This window comes from Numida meleagris, chromosome 5 (genome assembly GCF_002078875.1).
Source record: "Numida meleagris isolate 19003 breed g44 Domestic line chromosome 5, NumMel1.0, whole genome shotgun sequence".
Lineage (NCBI taxonomy): Eukaryota > Metazoa > Chordata > Aves > Galliformes > Numididae > Numida > Numida meleagris.
Genome location: NC_034413.1, coordinates 65,222,881 through 65,241,216, shown reverse-complemented (window position 1 = coordinate 65,241,216; position 18,336 = coordinate 65,222,881). Strand labels below are relative to the sequence as shown.

The following is an 18,336-nucleotide window of genomic DNA, read 5'->3' as shown; positions in this document are numbered from 1 at the left end:
AGCGCGGCCGGCGGACTCGGGCCGGCGCGGCGGCGGCGGGCTCACGCACGAGGGACGCTTAACCCCATCGCCAGCCTCGATAGCCACCCGGGTTCCTCCGGCTGCCGCGGCGGGGAGAGACGCCCGCCCCTCCGCCGCGCCGCCGCCAATAGCCGCGCGGAACGCTCCTGAGTTACGGCCGAGCCGACCAATTAGCGGCGCGCTGCCCGCCCTCATTGCTGCCGGCGAGTGGCGCCCCTCAGCGCCTAGGCGGGCACAGTCTCATCCAGAAGATGGCGACCAATCAGAGGTGCCGCTGCACTGACAGGCAGCCGCGATCACCAATAAGATCCCCAATCGGCGAGGAGACCGGCACAGCAGTCCCCGCCCCTTGTGGTCAGCCAGCGACCATTAGCGGCACGGCGGTACGCAGACAGACTGCAGCCACGGCTAATGGCAGTCGGGGAGCACCGCTCCCCGCCCCGGGTGGTGGTCAACCCTGTCTGGATCACAGCCACGGAAAGCTCGGCTGGAGAAGGCTGGGAGCTGTAGTCCCAGCTCGGCCTCTCAGCCTGGCCCCAGCCCGCGGCCCGAGCAGGGCACAACGCCGCACAGCTCCTCCACCCCGGAAGCGCGTCGCAAAGCTCGCGGCTGCCTGCGTGCGCGTGCGCGTTGTCGACGGCGCGTCACTTCCGGGCGGCGGCGTTTGAGTGCGGAGCCCGCCAAGGCGTGAGGCGCTGAGGGGCCGGGCCGGGGCCCGCTCCTAGGCTAGGGCTGAACTGTCGGGGGCTTCTTCTCAGTCTGCGCTCGCAGCAGGAAGACCCGCTCCGCTCACCCTAACGCTGGGGTACTGCGGCACATGAGCTGTGTAAGTCAAAAAACAAACAAACAAAAAAAAAACAATATAGCTCCTTGCCCCTGAGCAGGTGTGGAGGTGACTGTTTTCTCCGATAGCTCGTGGCAAAATTGTTACGTGATGCGTAGCACTGTAATGAGTGTCATTTTTTCTGTCTAACGGGTTATTCTTTTCAATTGCTGTATTCCAATGTCTTGTGTCGTCTTAAGATTTTTCTCTTTTTATTGGTGGAAGAATGGATTCTGTGATTTTCTTAATGCTTTGCATTCCTGTTAAGCCTCATGGAAAATACAGTTATGGAGCAGTGAAGAATATCAGAAGGAAATGTAAGTTAAATGCTTGGTGGTAACATCACTTTGTTTCAGGGGTCTGCTCTGCGCTGCGTGAAAATGCTGTACCTCATTAGTGGCCTATGAAATAAATGGTTGGTTTGTGTTATGACCATACCTTGTGATAGCCAGCAGCTATCGTGGAATGCAACGCTCGCATCAGACCTTGAAGTTCTCATCTCGTCCAGCCTACCAGTGTTTGAGGTGGTATCTTAAACAATTTGTGTCTCATCTCTCTGGAAAGATGAGTGTCTAGTGAAACAGAAACAGCAGTGACAGAACTCCGGGGTGTTTTTTGTTGTTTGTTTTTTGTTTAGTTCTCCTTTTATTAATATTTACCCTTCTCTTGTTCCTCAGTACTTACTTTTCCAAGTGATTTGTGAATTCAATGAATGCTCTAGGTGCTGGAGTAAGTTACTTTGAAATATGGCTGATTTCGTGTCTCATATATGAACAGACTTGTATTTTAAGAACAAGAGGAAAAAGTTTCAGCGCAACCATCTTTCTGTCGTTGTTTTCTTTTTCTTAGTAGTTCAGTTTCCTTTAAACGTTTGAGCGATTTTCTCATCTCAAATTCTTTCCTGGAAATCATAAGTACTGCATTAATATGCTAATAAAACTTACTCTGTTGTTAACTTTGCAAAAGTGGAAACTAAAATGCATTAACCAGTTTAGACATACGTTCTCAAAGATTCCCCCTTCAAAAATCTTTTAGCAGACCTGAAAGATAAGATTTACCTGTGCATAGAGCTTTTTATCCTGTTGCTCAGAAGTTCAGTGCTCCGTAATTTTTGCTCACTTTTTTCCCCGGCAGTGAATCATATTGTAATACTACAGATCTTCATTGTTCCTGCTTTTAAGAAGTGCGATCACTTTCCACTCTCTACTCCTGAGATTCTATGACAATTTCAGATTAATAGATGTTTACTCAATGAACCCCTGAATGAAAAGCTGCATCTCCACACCTAAACTTTAGGTCTCTTTTATCTGAGGAAAACCAAAGTTCCTGTGCTTGTAATCTAGAGGTGCGGGAGGGTTGTCATGATGCATTTTACAACATATTGGGGATACAGGAGTAAATGGGGTAAAAAAATAAGAGAAAACACATGCACTAATCCTTTATCTCTGTTCTTAGAGCTTCTGAATCTGTAATGGGTAGAACAGCAGGCGTAAACTGGCCTTCCTTATGGTGTCAAACTGTTTCTGCTACACTGTAACTTTAAAAATCTTGTGTTTATTTGATGAAATTACAAAATGCTGTGCATATTTGATCTATGTAAAATGAATTATGAATGACCACCTCTACCAAAGTAATTATATACAAGGTATTGATTTTTAGCTTAATTATTAATTTAAAAAAAAAAAAAAAAACCTATAAAAGGCCCGCATCCGTGATTCCAGTTTGGATTCTTGTTTTCATCCATGTATAGTAATATGTTTAGTGGTTTATACGTTGTGCAAAGGATAACAGTTCAAGGAGAATGTATTTCTTAGAATAGATTCTGTGGTAACAAGGCAGTCTGATGCAAAATAGAACCAAGTCTACAGTAACAGCAAATACAACCCTTATGCCTCAACTCTGAGTGTTGCTTAAAATCTTAAATTGTACTTTTTTTTTTTTCCTCCCGCATACTCCAGCAGAATAGTACAAGAAAATAGTTGTGGATACACACCAATCCATTGAGAAGTGGTAAAAGATGCCCAAGAAAGTAGCACAAAAGTTCTCATATATTGATATAATCTCATATAAACAAAAAAAATTTGCTCATTTTCCTTCTGGATTTCACTAGTCTGACCAGTGGAGCCAGTGACAGCATCCTCTGAAATCATCGTTTTGTTTTTTTTTCTGGGACTGTGCAATAGTTTAGTGGACTTACAGAACATTCAGGTCCTTATTTTTGGGATGTGTGTCTGTTTGCAAACTCTTTTGTCAGCAGTACTTCAGTAGTGCCAAATTCTTCTGCTACAGAGGGACAAATTCCTGTTAACTTCTTTTTGCAGCTCTCTAGTCTTATGTTTCTTTCACTTTCCTTTGGCTCACCCTGGCTTTAAGGTGATGTATGCTACCATCCATACTGTGGCAGCAAGAGGCAGCACTGCACTGAGCAAGTCTGGCTGTTTTGGAAAAACTTGCCCAATGGAAGGATTTCTTAGTTTTAGTAATCTGATAGCCCTTAGAAAGCCCTTGGAAGATGGAGCAGTATTCTCTTGTGCAGCAGTGCAGTTACAGCTAGATTTTCTTCACTGAAAAGAATGTAACTTTGGCTGGAAGATTGTACATCAAGTGATGTAGCTAAAAATTCATACACAGAATTAATGAATTTATTTCATGTTATTTCATCAGAATCTGTTTGTTTTACTCGCCAGTACTCCAGTGTATTAGAAGCAAGCTGTTGCAAACTCTGTCTTGCATGATCTTTCTTTACTACATTGATTACTTAAACCACTTCCATTGCCCCCAGGTGTATCTTACAATGTAACTAGTCAGTGCAAAAACCAGGTTATTTAGTCCTGCAGATCTTTGAAGTGAATGGCAACAGCTCAGTGCATTTCTTACGGGAAGTGTAATAATTCATCCTACCAAAGCATATCTGACTTCTGAGTTGCTTCAGAAATGCATAAGTTTCAAAAAATCTGAGCACAACATGTTCTTATAAAAATTTGATACCAAGCCTTGTAGGGCAATATCTGCTGTTGACAATACAAGAGACATATTTTGACTGATACTCTTTGTTCCTATGCTCATTAAGGTCTTGCTCCTTATACAGGCTGTGAATCCAAAATTAGACAATTAGGCAATGCAGGGTCAAAGACCTTTTCTTTATGTCCTGATGTAAGGTTTGTTCCTTTCCACGTGCTTAGTTGGTGTACTACTACTGAACAGTCTGATGTCTTTAAAAAAAGAAAATGAAGGTCTGTTAAGTTATAAGAGAACAAGAGCTAGTATTTTTTCTCTGGCCCTGTTCCTGTGGACAAAGTGAATGAGAATGTTTATGGATGTATTGTGTGCTTTATGATCGTTTATTTCTGAAACAAATAAAGATTCTGGTTTGGTTTGGTTTCTGCTGCTGGTTTGTTGTTTGTTTGGTTTTTTTGGCATATTTTGCCATTACTTTCTGATTTGACTCCTAGAGTTACAGGTTTTAGAGGACATATAGTACCCGTATCAAAAAGTAAAATGACCTCTTTGTAACTTCTCTGAAAAATATTTACTAAAATACTTACCTTTTAATGTCTCTAAGTAATCTGTATTTGAATGGTCAAAAACTATCATCATTAAATAGGGAACTTCTAAAAAGCTATTTCATGGCGTTTCAGAGGAAGTGATGCACGCCAACTTCTTCCAGTTGGAGTAGTTAGAATGTTTTATTGATAATAAGGTTGTGGGCTCTTTATCATCTGTATTATTTTGTACTTTCTAGAGATTTGGGAAGATGTGATACTTCATGAGACCAACCCTCAATCTGACTTTGTAGCTCAGGGGGGAAAAACCTCCCAGCTCTTGAAGATTACTAGGCTACTCCTCAGTGGGTGTCTTTGGAGTTTGCCTGTGTGTGTGCCAATTTAAGTAGATTTCTTGTGTCCAGCTAAACCTTGTTCCTTTTGCTAGACAGGTCCACCTCAGATCACTTTTAGTCAGATAAGCCAAAAGATGAAAATGAATCAATTTTAGGGAAAAAAAAAGTGATGTGCTTTCAAAGGCATTGTTATAAAAATAAATGTATTGATAAAACACAATGAAACACGTTCTGATACTGAGATCTCACCAGCTTTCCCTTACAATCTTGGTGACAATTTTGATATTGAAAACAGCATTCTTCCCCCACCTCCTTTGCTAAATGGCTCCTTTTTGGAAGTAGCTTCATGGGGGAAAACTCCCTCATTATACCCACATGTTGCCATAATTTTATTGGCTATAAAGAGAGATGAAGCTGATATGAAGCTTTACTGTACGTCTCTAATTCTAAATTAAGGCAGGCAGTTCTATGGCAACTTGATTTAGCTCTTTATCTATATGATAATACAAGTGAAGCTGTGCTACTTTTGAAATGGGAAGGATGTTTGAAATGTCTTGGATATTTTGCTTGTTTTGGGTAAGCGTTATCCAGGGAGATTGGTCTTCCTTATCAGAGGTTCACTGAATTACAACAACTTTATGACCATGCCTTTCTAACATAAGCATGGTTAGTATTGTGAGGATTTTTCTGACTGTCATATCTTGGAAGTTACTAATTAATATGGTGGTGATTCTGATGTTCTTCCTTTGTGATATGTTTTTTATAAATCAAATTGTCTTAAGTGACATCCATTAAAAGCCTAAACTGTTAGGTTTTAGGAAAAGGCAACTGATTAGTCTGAGTATTTTGTTTTCATTTATTCCTAGTGCTGTTAGTGTAAGGGCAGCTTATATGCAGATGTCAAGTATTTCAAGTTATCATTATACCATTAAGTTTTATTCTATAATGTATTGCAGACCTATCTTTTAAGTAAGGCATCTTTTTTGGTTTTGTTTCCTGTAGGTTCAAAATGGCTACTATGCTCCAGGATGCACATACGCTTGAAGCTACTTGTTCTGAAAATGTTGATGCTGAGCTGTCCTTTCTGCCTGAAAGACTGAGAAAGAAACTGCTTCCTTTTCAGGAGAAAGGCATCATATTTGCGCTTCAGAGGAGTGGCAGGTAAAATCTTTGTTATATCATAAGCTTGAAAGAATTATTCTAGATAAAAATTAATGAATGGTTACAAAAGTTATGCAAATACAGCAACACTTAGGTGTGTTATATTCTTTCTTTTAAATAAACTGTAACATAACATGGTTTAAAATGAGGTTGTTTTGTTTTTCTCCTCATGAAGGAGGGAGAAATATTTAATAGCGCAAAATCAGCTTGTAGTATCCAAGACCTCCACATATAGGAGGAGGCTGCTATCAGCGGGAGCATTCTTTTTGTGATGTTAATAGAGCAGTCTCAAAATAAGTTAATTCACATTTGCTTCTGTAGTTCTTAATGGCGTGGTAGATCTGTTAAGAGAATGACTAACAGATCTTGATGCATCTGTGTGGTATTCTATTTTAAACTTGGTACAATTCTGGCATGTCATCAGGGTGTTCTGGAACTCACTGAGCTGTAACAACCAAGCAGAAGACTTGCAGAGCGCTCAGTTAGCAAGTGCAGCAACTGATAGGGCAGGCATTCCACAATTAAGTATCCTATAAATCAGAAAAATACAACGGTGACTGGAAGTACTTTGCTAAGATCATGATACTGTGTTAAAAGGTCAAAGAAGTGGGAAGGAAGATGATATTTATGCTTTATAACTTTTAGAATATCTAAGCAATTGCAGCCTAAAGTGATGAAACTACTGTATGATATTCCTTTGGAAAGTAATGTCATCTTAGAGGTGTGGCACAAAAGAAGTGATTTGAGCTGAGGCTGTAAGGAAGTTTGAAGTTGTTTTCTGATAACCTCATCATCTTGCTGAAAACAGAAGGAATGGAGCCGAAGAGGGTTGCTTGCTAATATCTGTGAGCCTTTTGTGGAAGAAATGCGCATGCACTATAAAGATGAAAAATTGGAAAGGAAATGTTTATCATCAGTTCTTGCAGTTATATGGCACTTCTGATGAAGTTAATTTTCCTATAAAGTATTTCACTTTAATTCTGTTCATTTGGCCAAAACCCTTTGATAATGACAATATTTCTGTCTTCAGGGGACCAAGTAAGCCATCTACTTTATGCTGCCAGACGAGATAGCAGAGTAGAAAGATCTGTCCAGCTATTCAGGTGCAATCCTGAGATTCTAAAATCTTTATGCTGTGTTGGAATTAATTTTTCTGTGACCACTGGTCATATGGCTGACAGGTCGGTGACCCTGGGAACTAGCGACACATCAGTCTTTCCCTGTGTCAGGAAAGATCATGGAGCAGATCCTCCAGGCAGCTATGCTAAAGCACACAGGAGACAGGAAGGTGATACAGGAGAGCCAGCATGGCTTCACCAAGGGCAAATCTTGCTTGACCAACCTGGTGGCCTTTTATGATAGTGTCACTGCATCAGTGGACATGGGAAGAGCCACTGATGTCATCTATCTCGGCTTCAGTAAGGCTTTTGACATGGTACCCCCACAAGATCCTTCTCTCCAAATTGGAAGTGTGGATTTGATGGGTGGACTGTTCAATGGACAAAGAATTAGCTGCAGGCTCGAGTCCAGAGAGAGGTGGTCAATGGCTCAATGCCTGAATGGAGGTCAGTGGAGAGTGGTGTCCCCCAGGGGGATATCTTTGTCAGTGACATTGACACTGGGGTCGAGTGCAGCCTGAGCAAGTTTGCTGATGATACCAAGCTGTGGGGTGCAGTTGACACACCAGAGAGACGGGATGCCATTCAGAGGGACCTAGTCAAGCTTGAGCAGTGGGCCCAGGTGAACCTCATGAGGTTTGACAAATCCAAATGCAAGATCTTGCAGCTGGGTGAGGCAACGCTCACTACCAATATAAGCTGGGAGATGAAAGGATTGAGTGCAGCCCTGCCAAAAAAGACCTGGGGGTACTGGTGGGTGGGAAGCTGGACACAAGAGTACTGCGTTCAGATGTGGAGTCCTCAGTACAGGAGAGACATAGACCTGTTGGATCATGTCCAAAGAAGGGCCAGAAAAGTAATCCAGGGGTTGGAACACATCTCGTACGAGGACGGGGCAGAGCTGAGGCTGTTCAGCCTGTAGAAAAGAAGGCTCTGAGGTGACCTGATAGCAGCCTTTCGGTATCTGAAGGGGAGCAATGGGAAAGAAGGGGACAGACTCTTTAGTGGGTTCTGTGGTCAGAGAACAAGGGGAAATGCCTTAACGCTTAGAGAGGGCAGAGTTAGGTTGGGTATAAGGAAGAAATCTTTTACAGTGAGGGTGATGAGGCACTGGAACAGATTGCCCAGAGATGTGGTTGATGCCCCATCCCTGGAGACTTTGGAGGCAAGTCTGGATCGGGCCCTGGGCAACCTGACCTAGCTGTGCATGACCCTGTTCAATGCAGGGGAGCTGAGCTAGATGACCTTGAAAGGTCCCTTCCAGCTCTAAGGATTCTATGATTCTATGTACTTTTCTGCCGCACAGTGTGACTGTAAGAATAACTGTGTACAGTTTTAATGGATTACTAAGGTTTTGACAGAATAGGCAGCAAAGTTTGTATTTAAGAGTTGAATTTAATCTATCCAAAGCCCGAGGCTACCATATCTCAGTTGATCTGATGCTAGTAAGGGGAAGTAAAGTTTATATAATATGCAATTAAGATGCATTTATATATACAAATAATAAAATCAGACAAGAAAATATGTACGTGTATAGTTTCTTTAATGTTAATTTGTGTAGGCTAATGGATGTGTTTGAAAACATAATCCTTTGCAAGCTATTGTAGTATAGAGTTTCCTCAGGAAACTGCTTAACTAGATAAATTCAAATCAGGTATTTTTCTTTGAGAAGTAACAATTGCCTGCAATAGGTGTGTAGAAAGATTTGAAATGCCTAGGCTAATGGCTGGTGATGAGGCAGCAGGGTTGTTTCAATTAGGATTATGGGCTTAGTTTTTCTTTTCTTGAAACTTTTCATTAACAAAAGACTGAATGATATGACGCTGATGTTTTTACTATGACATGAGTATGAAAGTATTTTCATTATGACTGCAAGAAATGCCATTCACTGGCATAGCAAGTTCTGTGCATTAGCTGGGTCAAATTGGGGAACTGTTTGCACACGCTCACCTAGCCTCTAAAGTAAAATGTACTAAGTCAAACTTTCCTGAGGACTGTTTTTCAAAAGTCTGTGCCTTACTCAGATCTAATTTTCTTTTAATCCCAAAACAGAGAACAAGAGCCTTTGCTGCTTGTAGCTGAATTTTCTTATTAGTTTGTCAGCCTCTGGCTCACCCAAATCTCTCTCTTTTGTGCACTCATTAATGATTTAAGCATTCTTTCACTATTCCCTTTGGTATATTTTAACAAGGTCTGATGCTTTTCCATAAAAGTGTCTTTTCTAATTTTGAAAATATATGAACGTAGGACTTGAAGTAAGCAGTACGTGCATCTGGGCTTCTCTTTTCTCTCTCAGGCTATGCGCTCCCTGTGCAGTCATCACTTAATCCATGCTTTGCTGTAGTGGCAGGAAACTGGTGTAGAGAGAATTCTCTGTTGTTGGCTGTAGAGATTGAGTTAATGTTTTCTTAGGTTAGAGAAACTCCTAGCATGAAACAGGAACAAAAAACCTGTATATTCTTGAATGAAATATACGCTCTGAGATACTAATGGGGGCTGGGATTAATCTATTCATTTCCCCACAATTTCCCTAATAATGAGATAAATCACAACAGTATATTTGAGCTTACGATTCTTTAGTAAAAGTGAGGCAGAAGAGGCAGGCAGATGCTAGCTTTTTCACTAAATGCTCCAAAGGTGTTGTCTGGAGTGGCACGAACTGCCTCACGCTTTTCAAGAAAATAATAAAAATAATAATTCTAGAGCCAAGAAGACAGTGTATAGTTAAAGATAACGTACCTTTTTGCTTACAGACAGGCCTTGAACATGTAACTATGTGCCTTCTTACTCTTCACTAGAGATTGTTCTTCAGAAGTGTCCTTGAGAAGAGATGGAAGTCTTTGATTATAATCTAAAACATTAATGTGCAAAAAAGATCGGTGCACGCAAATTCTGTCCTTGAAAACTCTTCTATTTCTATGTTTTTCTTTCAGGAAAACTAACGTGTTTTAGGGAGCATAAATATGTATTTAAATGCTGTTTGCTTTAATTATGAATAATTTGCTCGTCCGCATACACTGTGAAAGTCAGAAGCATGCTCGTGTTTGAAAGCTAGCTCTCTTGCTGCTAACAAGCATAAACCATGTACCTAAATGCTTTATCAGATTTTATAATACAAGTTGTCAGCGTGTGATTTGCAAAACTATCAAACACTGCCTGCCTTCTTAATGGTATCTGTAAAAGATGCCTTCAGACACAGTTTTTTTTTTTTCCTAGAATAGTTGGCAGAAAAAATTGTTTAAGTTATCTTCCTTGTGGATGGGCAAGAAGAGTTGTTTAACACATATGAAATAAACTTTTTTTATTATAAATGCATGCCCAAAGAGTTTTTCTAGGGTAGTCTAATTCCCAGATGTTTTCTTCTCGCTTTCTTCCACAAGGTTCAATGTATACTAGTCCATTAATGTTGTAACCCCTATTTTCTAGAAAAAAAAAGTCTATAAATATTGGAATGCTCATTGTTACTCTTGCTAGTACCAGCACTTTGCTCCAGTGGTGACTCAAAGATATTTTCTTGTTTTTAATGCTAGCTTTATAAGTTAACGTACTACCTCTAAAGTGCATATTTACATGTTCTGAAGCGTGTGACATTTACTTTCCTATACATGCTGGCTTAAATTTGTCTATTGATTACAGATGCAGTAATATGGAAGTAAATGACAACAGATAGCAGTAACATGATATGCGAAGTACAGATCAGGCATTAAGAGTCATCAGTTTGATGAAAGGTTATTTGGTTAGGCAGATTGTTTTCCAGAGTAATAAAAATTGTTACATTATTTAATGTTGTTTTGAATAGTTAACTACAGGAACTCATTATGACAGTGAGTTTGTTACAGAATGTGTGTGTCACCTAGCATTACAGCAAGTCCGTTGGTTGCACTGCAAAACAATAGATTTGTTTTCCATTAACTGTGACTCTGAGCTCTAACAAGCTATACAGCAGAAGTGCATACACAAATCTTCATTAACTGAAACGTGTTTTGAGCTCAAAGATTTTATCAGTTTTTGTAGAAATTATTTTCTTCCTCCTATCTTCTTAGAGAAGACCAGAAAAGCAGAGATTCAGATCAGAAATCCTCGAAGTTGATGATCGTGGCTAAAGGTTCTAGCTCCATTTCCCTACATGAAGCACAGTGTATGTACAGTCACCTGAGGTTTTAGTAGTTGAATAATAGAAATGATAGTTCTTGGACTAATAGAAATTTTAAAATTCCTAGTCACAGTACATTGGTTTGTACGTCAGGAATTTCTCATGTAAGTCATATCTAAATTCTTTGACACATTGATGCACAGATGTCTTTAACTTTCCAGAATGGTGGTAGGAGGGGAAGAGAATGCATAGAAATTGAATCTGAGTGTCTGTGCATCGCAGTAGATGAACATTTTTTCCCTTTGAAATCCCAAATTCTCAGAAATCCTTGTTCTGAATCAGCTTTCTTTTATTTCATTAATTCTGTCTGAACGTATTAGAACTGTAGTCTGCGTGCTGGTGTGTGGAGGAGTGGAAAAGTTTCTTTTTATAGAATTCTTTAGACCACGAGGGAGACAAAGATCTTTGTTAATGTTCCTTTGTCTGGACTCTGAACAAAGTAGCCTCAATCAGGTTGATTTGCCTGTATTAGGCGTTGAGTAGCACAAAGTGTTTAATATCCTTAGGGTTTGAGAGGGTAATAGAGATATATTTCTAGTTTTTGGAATTTTATATAATAAGAGAAGGTATGGTTGACATTTGTTTCCATGCGAATTTTAATTGCTGCTAGTGCAACAAGTCCTTCTCTAGTATATTTTCGTTGTTTTCCCCTTTCATTCTTATTTTTATCATTTTTACTGAGTTTGTTCCTGATTTTTATCTTGTCAGTTGTTTTCTTCTCCTTTGGTATAGTGCCACTGTTGCCTTTTGTCTTGTTTTTGTTGTTATTTGTTTTTGAAGTTACCAGAGTTTTGCATTACTTTGCTTTTATCTTGATTACTTTTTGATTCGTGATTACTGACTGATTTCCTGGGATTCTGAGTGAGCGTTCTGACCGTCTCCTTGTAAGCACGTAACTAACGTCATTCTTACGTGTTGCAGGCAGGGATGCTGAATTGGTGTAATTACCAAATTGGATACCTGTGAAGGTGTGCAAATGTTGTAGTATCAATATTCTTGTTGTTAAACTTTTGACCATTTTGGTTTTAAGTTGGAAAGTTCAGAGGAGGATCTCCAAAATAAGAAAGTTGAAGATGATCCTCATTTCTTAAGGGAGATCTACTTACTTTCTCCACTTCTGTCACAATGACTTTGATAGATGCCAAATTAATTAAATTTGCATGTTTGAAAATGGAATTCCTTTAATATTCATTTTGTTGAATCATGCCTAGGAATATTTTTATGAATGTTTCATTTTTATTTTAATATGTGCTTTTGAAGTATTAAGTGATATCAACAAGTGCCTCCATTATCTCTGTCTCTTCAGATCAGAGAGAACTGGGAATAAGGATTAAGATGCAAAGAGATTAGTTCTTCTTCAGCTTTTGCAGTAAGGAATATCATTTGGGAAAGCAAATTTTATTGATTAAGTGATAATGAGTAACTAATTGTCATTAAAGGGCGTTACATTACATACTAGGCAAGAGCTACTTTGATTACAGGTATTTCAATCCTGTCAATATCTAGGTTAAAGTTTGTAGCCTAGATTGTCAGTAGTTGAAATTAGTTTATGTTATTCCATTTTGTTCCAATTAATTGATGTCAATTTTTCTTGCAGCAATTCAACTGGTGAATTGATTTGTGTCTGAACGGGTTTATAAGAAAAGTGGAGAGAGACTTCTTACTAGGCCCTTTAGTGATGGGGCAAGATGTAATGATTTTGGATTAAAAGAGTGTAGGTTTAGATTAGAGAATTTCTTCCTTCTGTCTATTCAGAGGGTAGTGAGGCACTGGAACGGGCTGCCCATGGAAGTTGTAGGTGCCCCATCGATGGAGGCGTTCAAGGCTGGGTTGGATGGGGCTTTGGGCATCCTGGTCTAGTGGGAGCATCCCTGGCCATAGCCTGGGAGGTGGGAGCAACTAGGTAGTCTGTCTTTAAGGTCCCTTCCAACCCAAACTATTCTGTGATTCTAAGTCTCTGAGTTTAAACTGAGCCTTGACCACTTTGGTTGATATGTGTTATTCCACGTATCCTTTTCCATACTGAAATATGCTGGCTAGTACACTCATGTAGCTCTCAAACCTTCATAAACACAGAGTATTTTAGATGTCTTATTCAGATACAGGTTGAGGAGTGTTGGAGAAAAGCCTGAGACTCTGCACGACCATTCTCCTTGATATTTCTTTAAAGAATTGGTAACACTGCAGATGTGGCATTTCAGTGCATCTTAGATTAGATTAGTGGTTGGTTTTTCATTATTTACTTTTTAAAAATACCTTAGGTAATTCAAGAGCGAGGGTATGATCTGGCTCAAATCTTCTGGGGCTCTATTTTTGGTTAAACAACCTTGATTATTTTTGCAAGAAAGTCATCTGTGTTCTAGTTTGAGGACTGAGTGCTGTGATTACTGACACACAAATGTAACGGTTGCTTGCGCACTTTTATATAAAAATACACTAAGTTCAGATTCCTTAAATAACCCTTGGTTAAGATGTTAGTGCTAAAGTGTCTGCTTGTGAGTAGGAGGTAAATTATATGTTGCAGCATTATATAAAACTGACTCACATGAGTAGGTGAGAATCTCAAGAATATCAGAACACCCACACTAGTGAAAGAAAGATGCAGGCTTCCTCTGTACAACATGTTCCAAAGGCTGCATTAACAGAACCAGCTTTAATTTGTTTCAGTAGTAACAGAATTTTTCAGTGTTTTAAGAAATCAAGTGCTACTGCTTTGACTGTTTGTCTTGGAAAATGCAACTGAAGGTGAAGGATTTTGTTCTGAAAAAGCTGCCGGCAGCTCTGACTATATTTTCTGGATAAATAGCTGCTGAAAATAAATCAAAAAGTTAAATTATCCCCACAAGCAAGCAATAATTATATTGGAACACTATATCCCCTTTAACTTTTAATCCACGATTTATGAGGAGGCAGAACTGTCTAGTTTAGAGAGAATATAATTGCAAAATATTTTTGTAGGTACAAGGAACGTACAGCACTGACTGCATGACTTACTAGGATTCTTATTTAACTAAGTATATAGGTTATATAGATCATAAAGTTAAACCTCAGACATATGCCAGTGTATTGTTAATCAGTATTTTTCCAAGAGTAAAGCTCAAAATTAGATTCTTTGTCTTTGTTCACATACCTTGCTGAAGTCATAATTAATACAACAAACTGCAATTGCTTTGTTTACTTGGTGATATTGCTAACATTTCTGAAGGATTGCCTGAGTGTAACCCAGACACACAGAAATAGAAATAATTATCATTTAAACATTTTTTCCTTCCTCAAAACTCATGTTATGAAACTGTTTCTGATGCAGACTGCTTCCTATGGCTGTGTGACATATGCCGCACAAGCTTAGCCTCAGTTTCCCTTCTGCTTCTCCAATGAACTCCTCTGCATAGAATTTTAAAGATCTGTTTCTCCTTATGCTTTACAAAGCTGGTTCAGTCTTCTTGACGTCAACATAACCATGAGCTCTTCCTGTGCTCTGTGAGGTTTGAAAAATTGTCATCCCTTCTGCCCTTCCTTCTTATTTCTGATTTTCCTCTAAGTTCTGATTTCTCTCCAGAATTTTCCACAGTAAGAATGTGCAAGTGCACCCTTGCTTGGTGCCTGATACCTTTACATGACCGTTCTGATAGTGTGTGCTAACTCTTGAATATCTGGTTCTGGGACTCTGATTCATTCAGTTTTGTGTGGTCCCTTAAATTATACTCTTAGGTGCTTGTATTCTCTTTTGTCTGGGTCAAAATTTAAAGTTTCGGACCTGTGTACGCTTGAGGTGAAGCAACAAGACTGCCTTTTTGCTCTTTCTTCTCTGCATGCATGTTCACCTGCCACGATGCTTTCTCTTAGTTTTATTTTAAAGTTAATACATCTTGAAAGGAAAAGGTGGTTAAGTCTTATGGAGATCAGACTGCATGGTTCCCTTCCATTAATGAAAGCTGCCGCTGTGTCCAAAGCCCACTGCTGACCCTACAACTGTGAAAGGTTTACTAATACCAGGAAGATTGGAGCAGAATGTGCAATGCACTGCAATGAGATTCTGATGTGTTCTGTTAGGAAAAAGTAGCGGAATTCCTTCACAAATGGACAGATTCAGATGCCAGCCTCAGGATTCACTATGAAGAAAGGAAACCTTTAGAAATGGGAAAGGAAATGGAGGGAGCTTGCCATTGACTGTGATGCTTTTTGCCTACTTGGACTTCTCTGATGAGGGGAAGTGTAACTGAGACATCTAAAATGATTTTTCCTGCTTTTCTGAAACTTTTGACCATGTGGGCTGAGCCTATAACAGGATGTGAAACTGCGTATCATAGCTCTGATTTTTATTCTTGGAGAGAGCTATTATTAAGGTGCCATATGAACAGATGGGATATGAATGATGAAGCTCAAATTGGGTAACTACCAGTTGAGAGGAAGTGACTAATTGGACTTCAGAGAACAAGAAGTCTGTCTTCTTGCAGTCAAAATATGTGAAACGAAAGTACGTATTTGTCCCTTCGTGTATGTGAAGATCTGTTTCTTTAGGTTCATCTTGACAGCTTGTCTAACTGCAGTAATATAGAACGTACTGAAGTTTGTTATAAATAGCGGCTGCATATTTTTAAGGTTACATAAAGCAAAATGTGGGGTATTTCTTTCTAACGCTTCTGTGCCACTGTCGGATATCTTATGAGCTCTGTATGATCTGGGCTATAATGATAGGGAAGTTCCATACACTTCTATACTAATTGCTGTGATTTTAAATGTGGGGACTCTTGGTGATTTCCCTCTCAGTGATATATGGTTTTTTTTGTGCCTTAAAGAGCAAATATTGGACTTCTTAGATGCTGTAACTACGTTGAGCGGTCATGTTCAAGACTTGTTCTGAGACTGAAATCTTCAGAGGATCGATGATCTGAAGTGCGTTAAGTCATAAAATCACTTGAGCGTTCTTAGTTTCCACATACATGTTTTATTCTACTTGTACCATAAATTCATCTTGTGTATCGCATCAAAACCTCTTCAGCTGTGTCAATAACATTTGTTAGGTGGCATAAATTAGCAATTTAAAAACTGTAGGACTTCGGAAATTTGACTATGAGTGGTGTGCGTCAAAGCAGCGACTCATGTTGCTAACTATCATAACAGAGGATGGAAGACATTCAGATACTCTTAACTGGAGCTTTAAAAAAAACAATTTTTGTGCACCTGATTCATATTAGTCCGTGATGTATGTAGTTAACGTTTAAATGACTAAACAATGTATGGCTTGCAGGTATAGGAAGAAAAGCCAGTAGTTTCCCCACTGCAGCCTTTGATTTTTACTACAAATTATTGTGGCAGAACAGGTGGGAGAGAACTAGATTTGAGAATTTATTGTTGAATTACAGTACTTTCAAAGAGATTCAGACTTAATAGGGTGGGAAGTGTATGTAGAAGTACCAGATCTTTGTAACTCTGTTAACAGAAACTGTACTGTCAGTTTGGGAACACAGAATTGGAGATCATCTGTGTCCTGAAGCCTGTGCTGCTGGAGGGGTCTATACTGATTCTCCCCAAAATTTGGATTCCACTTCGTAATTAATGATTTTGTTCCCCATGATTCTTCATGGATATCGTTATTAGTATAATTAAGAATATAATTCTGATTTCTAGCTTCAGTGTGTTAATAGGCTGAGTCTTCTACGTACCAGCACTATAGTGTGTTCTACCTCTGAAATTTTTCTTCTTCATAGATTTACAGAACAGGCGGAGATGGAACAAGCATTCCATTTCAGCTTTTCCTTTTGGAGATGAAGCAATCATATTTCTCTTGTTGTTTCCTGCCATGGGAAGCTCAGCTGTCCCTTAGTCTTTCTATTAGCTCTTTTCCACTTCTCTCTTGGCTTATATTTATCTTCTATGGGTGATCAAAATTGTATGTGCCATTCTGGATAGCACTGCTGCATAAGAAGTTTCACCTGAGACATATTAACTTGAAGTTAATAGGCACGAAAACAGAAGACACTGCGTGCAGAGTCTGAAAATAATTGAAAACAGTAAAACAGAACACCTTCCTGTTGTTCTGCAGATACTTAAGTCATCAAAGTGCAAATGGCTACAGGAAACTAACGAAAAAAAATCTTGTTTCATGGAAAAAAAATTCTGTTTCTGTGCTTGACATACTTTTAAGACTTTTTATTTTGATTGCTCTTAGCTTTTACTTGCCAGAGCAATTTGTAAATCACTGTGAACTTCTTTATTTTAGCTTGTTACTCTGAAAAATAGAGCGAAGGTCCAAGCAGTTGGTTTGCATGCACCAAAACACAGTGCAGTAGGACCTTGGGTATTCTCCTTTGATCTCTTTAAAATGTGTGGCTCACACCAAAGTAGATTTATTTCCTCTGTGTAGAAGATGCATGCCTAAAGTGACATAATTTTCATTACTGATACGACTCTGCTAAAATATAAGCTGATATACTGAGAAATGCTGTATTTGTCAGCTCAAGTTGGCAAGGAACATTTCTATTCCTGTTCTCTTTGCCACGTTTCCTTACTAGCAGATGCTATTGAATGCAATGTACTTTCAGATACTGCTGTATTTGTGCATTTGCTTTGATAACCTTTAGGATTAAATATAATATTAAAGGATGTTTTTAGTTTCATCTTGAGACGCCTCTGCTCTGTATGTAGCTGATTGCTGTACCCATTTTTTGTATTTAGGGAGTTACAACTAAAATTAATAATCCTCCAGCATTAGGTTGTTGTACATTCCACTCGATTTCAGTCTTCAAACAGTTTTTAAAAATTGATTAATCCACTGGAAGAAGTCGCCGCCTTTAAGAATCTGCAAGAATTATTTTCTAAAGTACAATTGAAGCAATTAGTATTAAATGGAAAAAAAAATCACTCTTTAAAGTAAGCAATACATGGCATTATTTAAAAATAGAATTGTGTATTAGTTGTCGGCAAATAAATGTCTTTACCCAGCTGCAAATCACAAACATAAAGGCTCCGCAATCTTGACTTGCCACTAAAAATAATTCTCTTCCTGCCTTTTTTTCCTTTGCCTGTGTGGATTTAGCAGTTACGTTTTGTTATGTTTTCTTTCTTTGTTTTGATCGCTCCATCCCAACCAGGTCTGAAGTGGAAAACATCTAAAAAGCTGAGGGTACTGTTACAAAGTGTATTACAAGTCGATAGCTCCTTATGGAAACTTAAGTCATATTATATGTATATATTTAATTATTTTTTGTGTTAGTTGAAA

At 39.0% G+C, this 18,336-nt stretch overlaps 1 protein-coding gene across 2 annotated transcripts in view; it reads left to right on the top strand.

Moving 5' to 3' along the window:
* The window catches only part of ZRANB3 (zinc finger RANBP2-type containing 3), a 40,877-nt gene continuing 23,197 nt past the window's right edge, over positions 657-18,336 (top strand). The window contains exons 1-2 of one of the 2 annotated variants that reach the window (XM_021397935.1): positions 657-847; positions 5,685-5,843. In XM_021397935.1, coding sequence (XP_021253610.1) covers positions 5,692-5,843 — 152 coding nt within the window. In that variant the 5' untranslated portion in view covers positions 657-847; positions 5,685-5,691. Of the gene's footprint in view, positions 848-870; positions 1,162-5,684; positions 5,844-18,336 lie in introns of those variants that run through there. The other variant, XM_021397934.1, reaches the window with a different exon arrangement.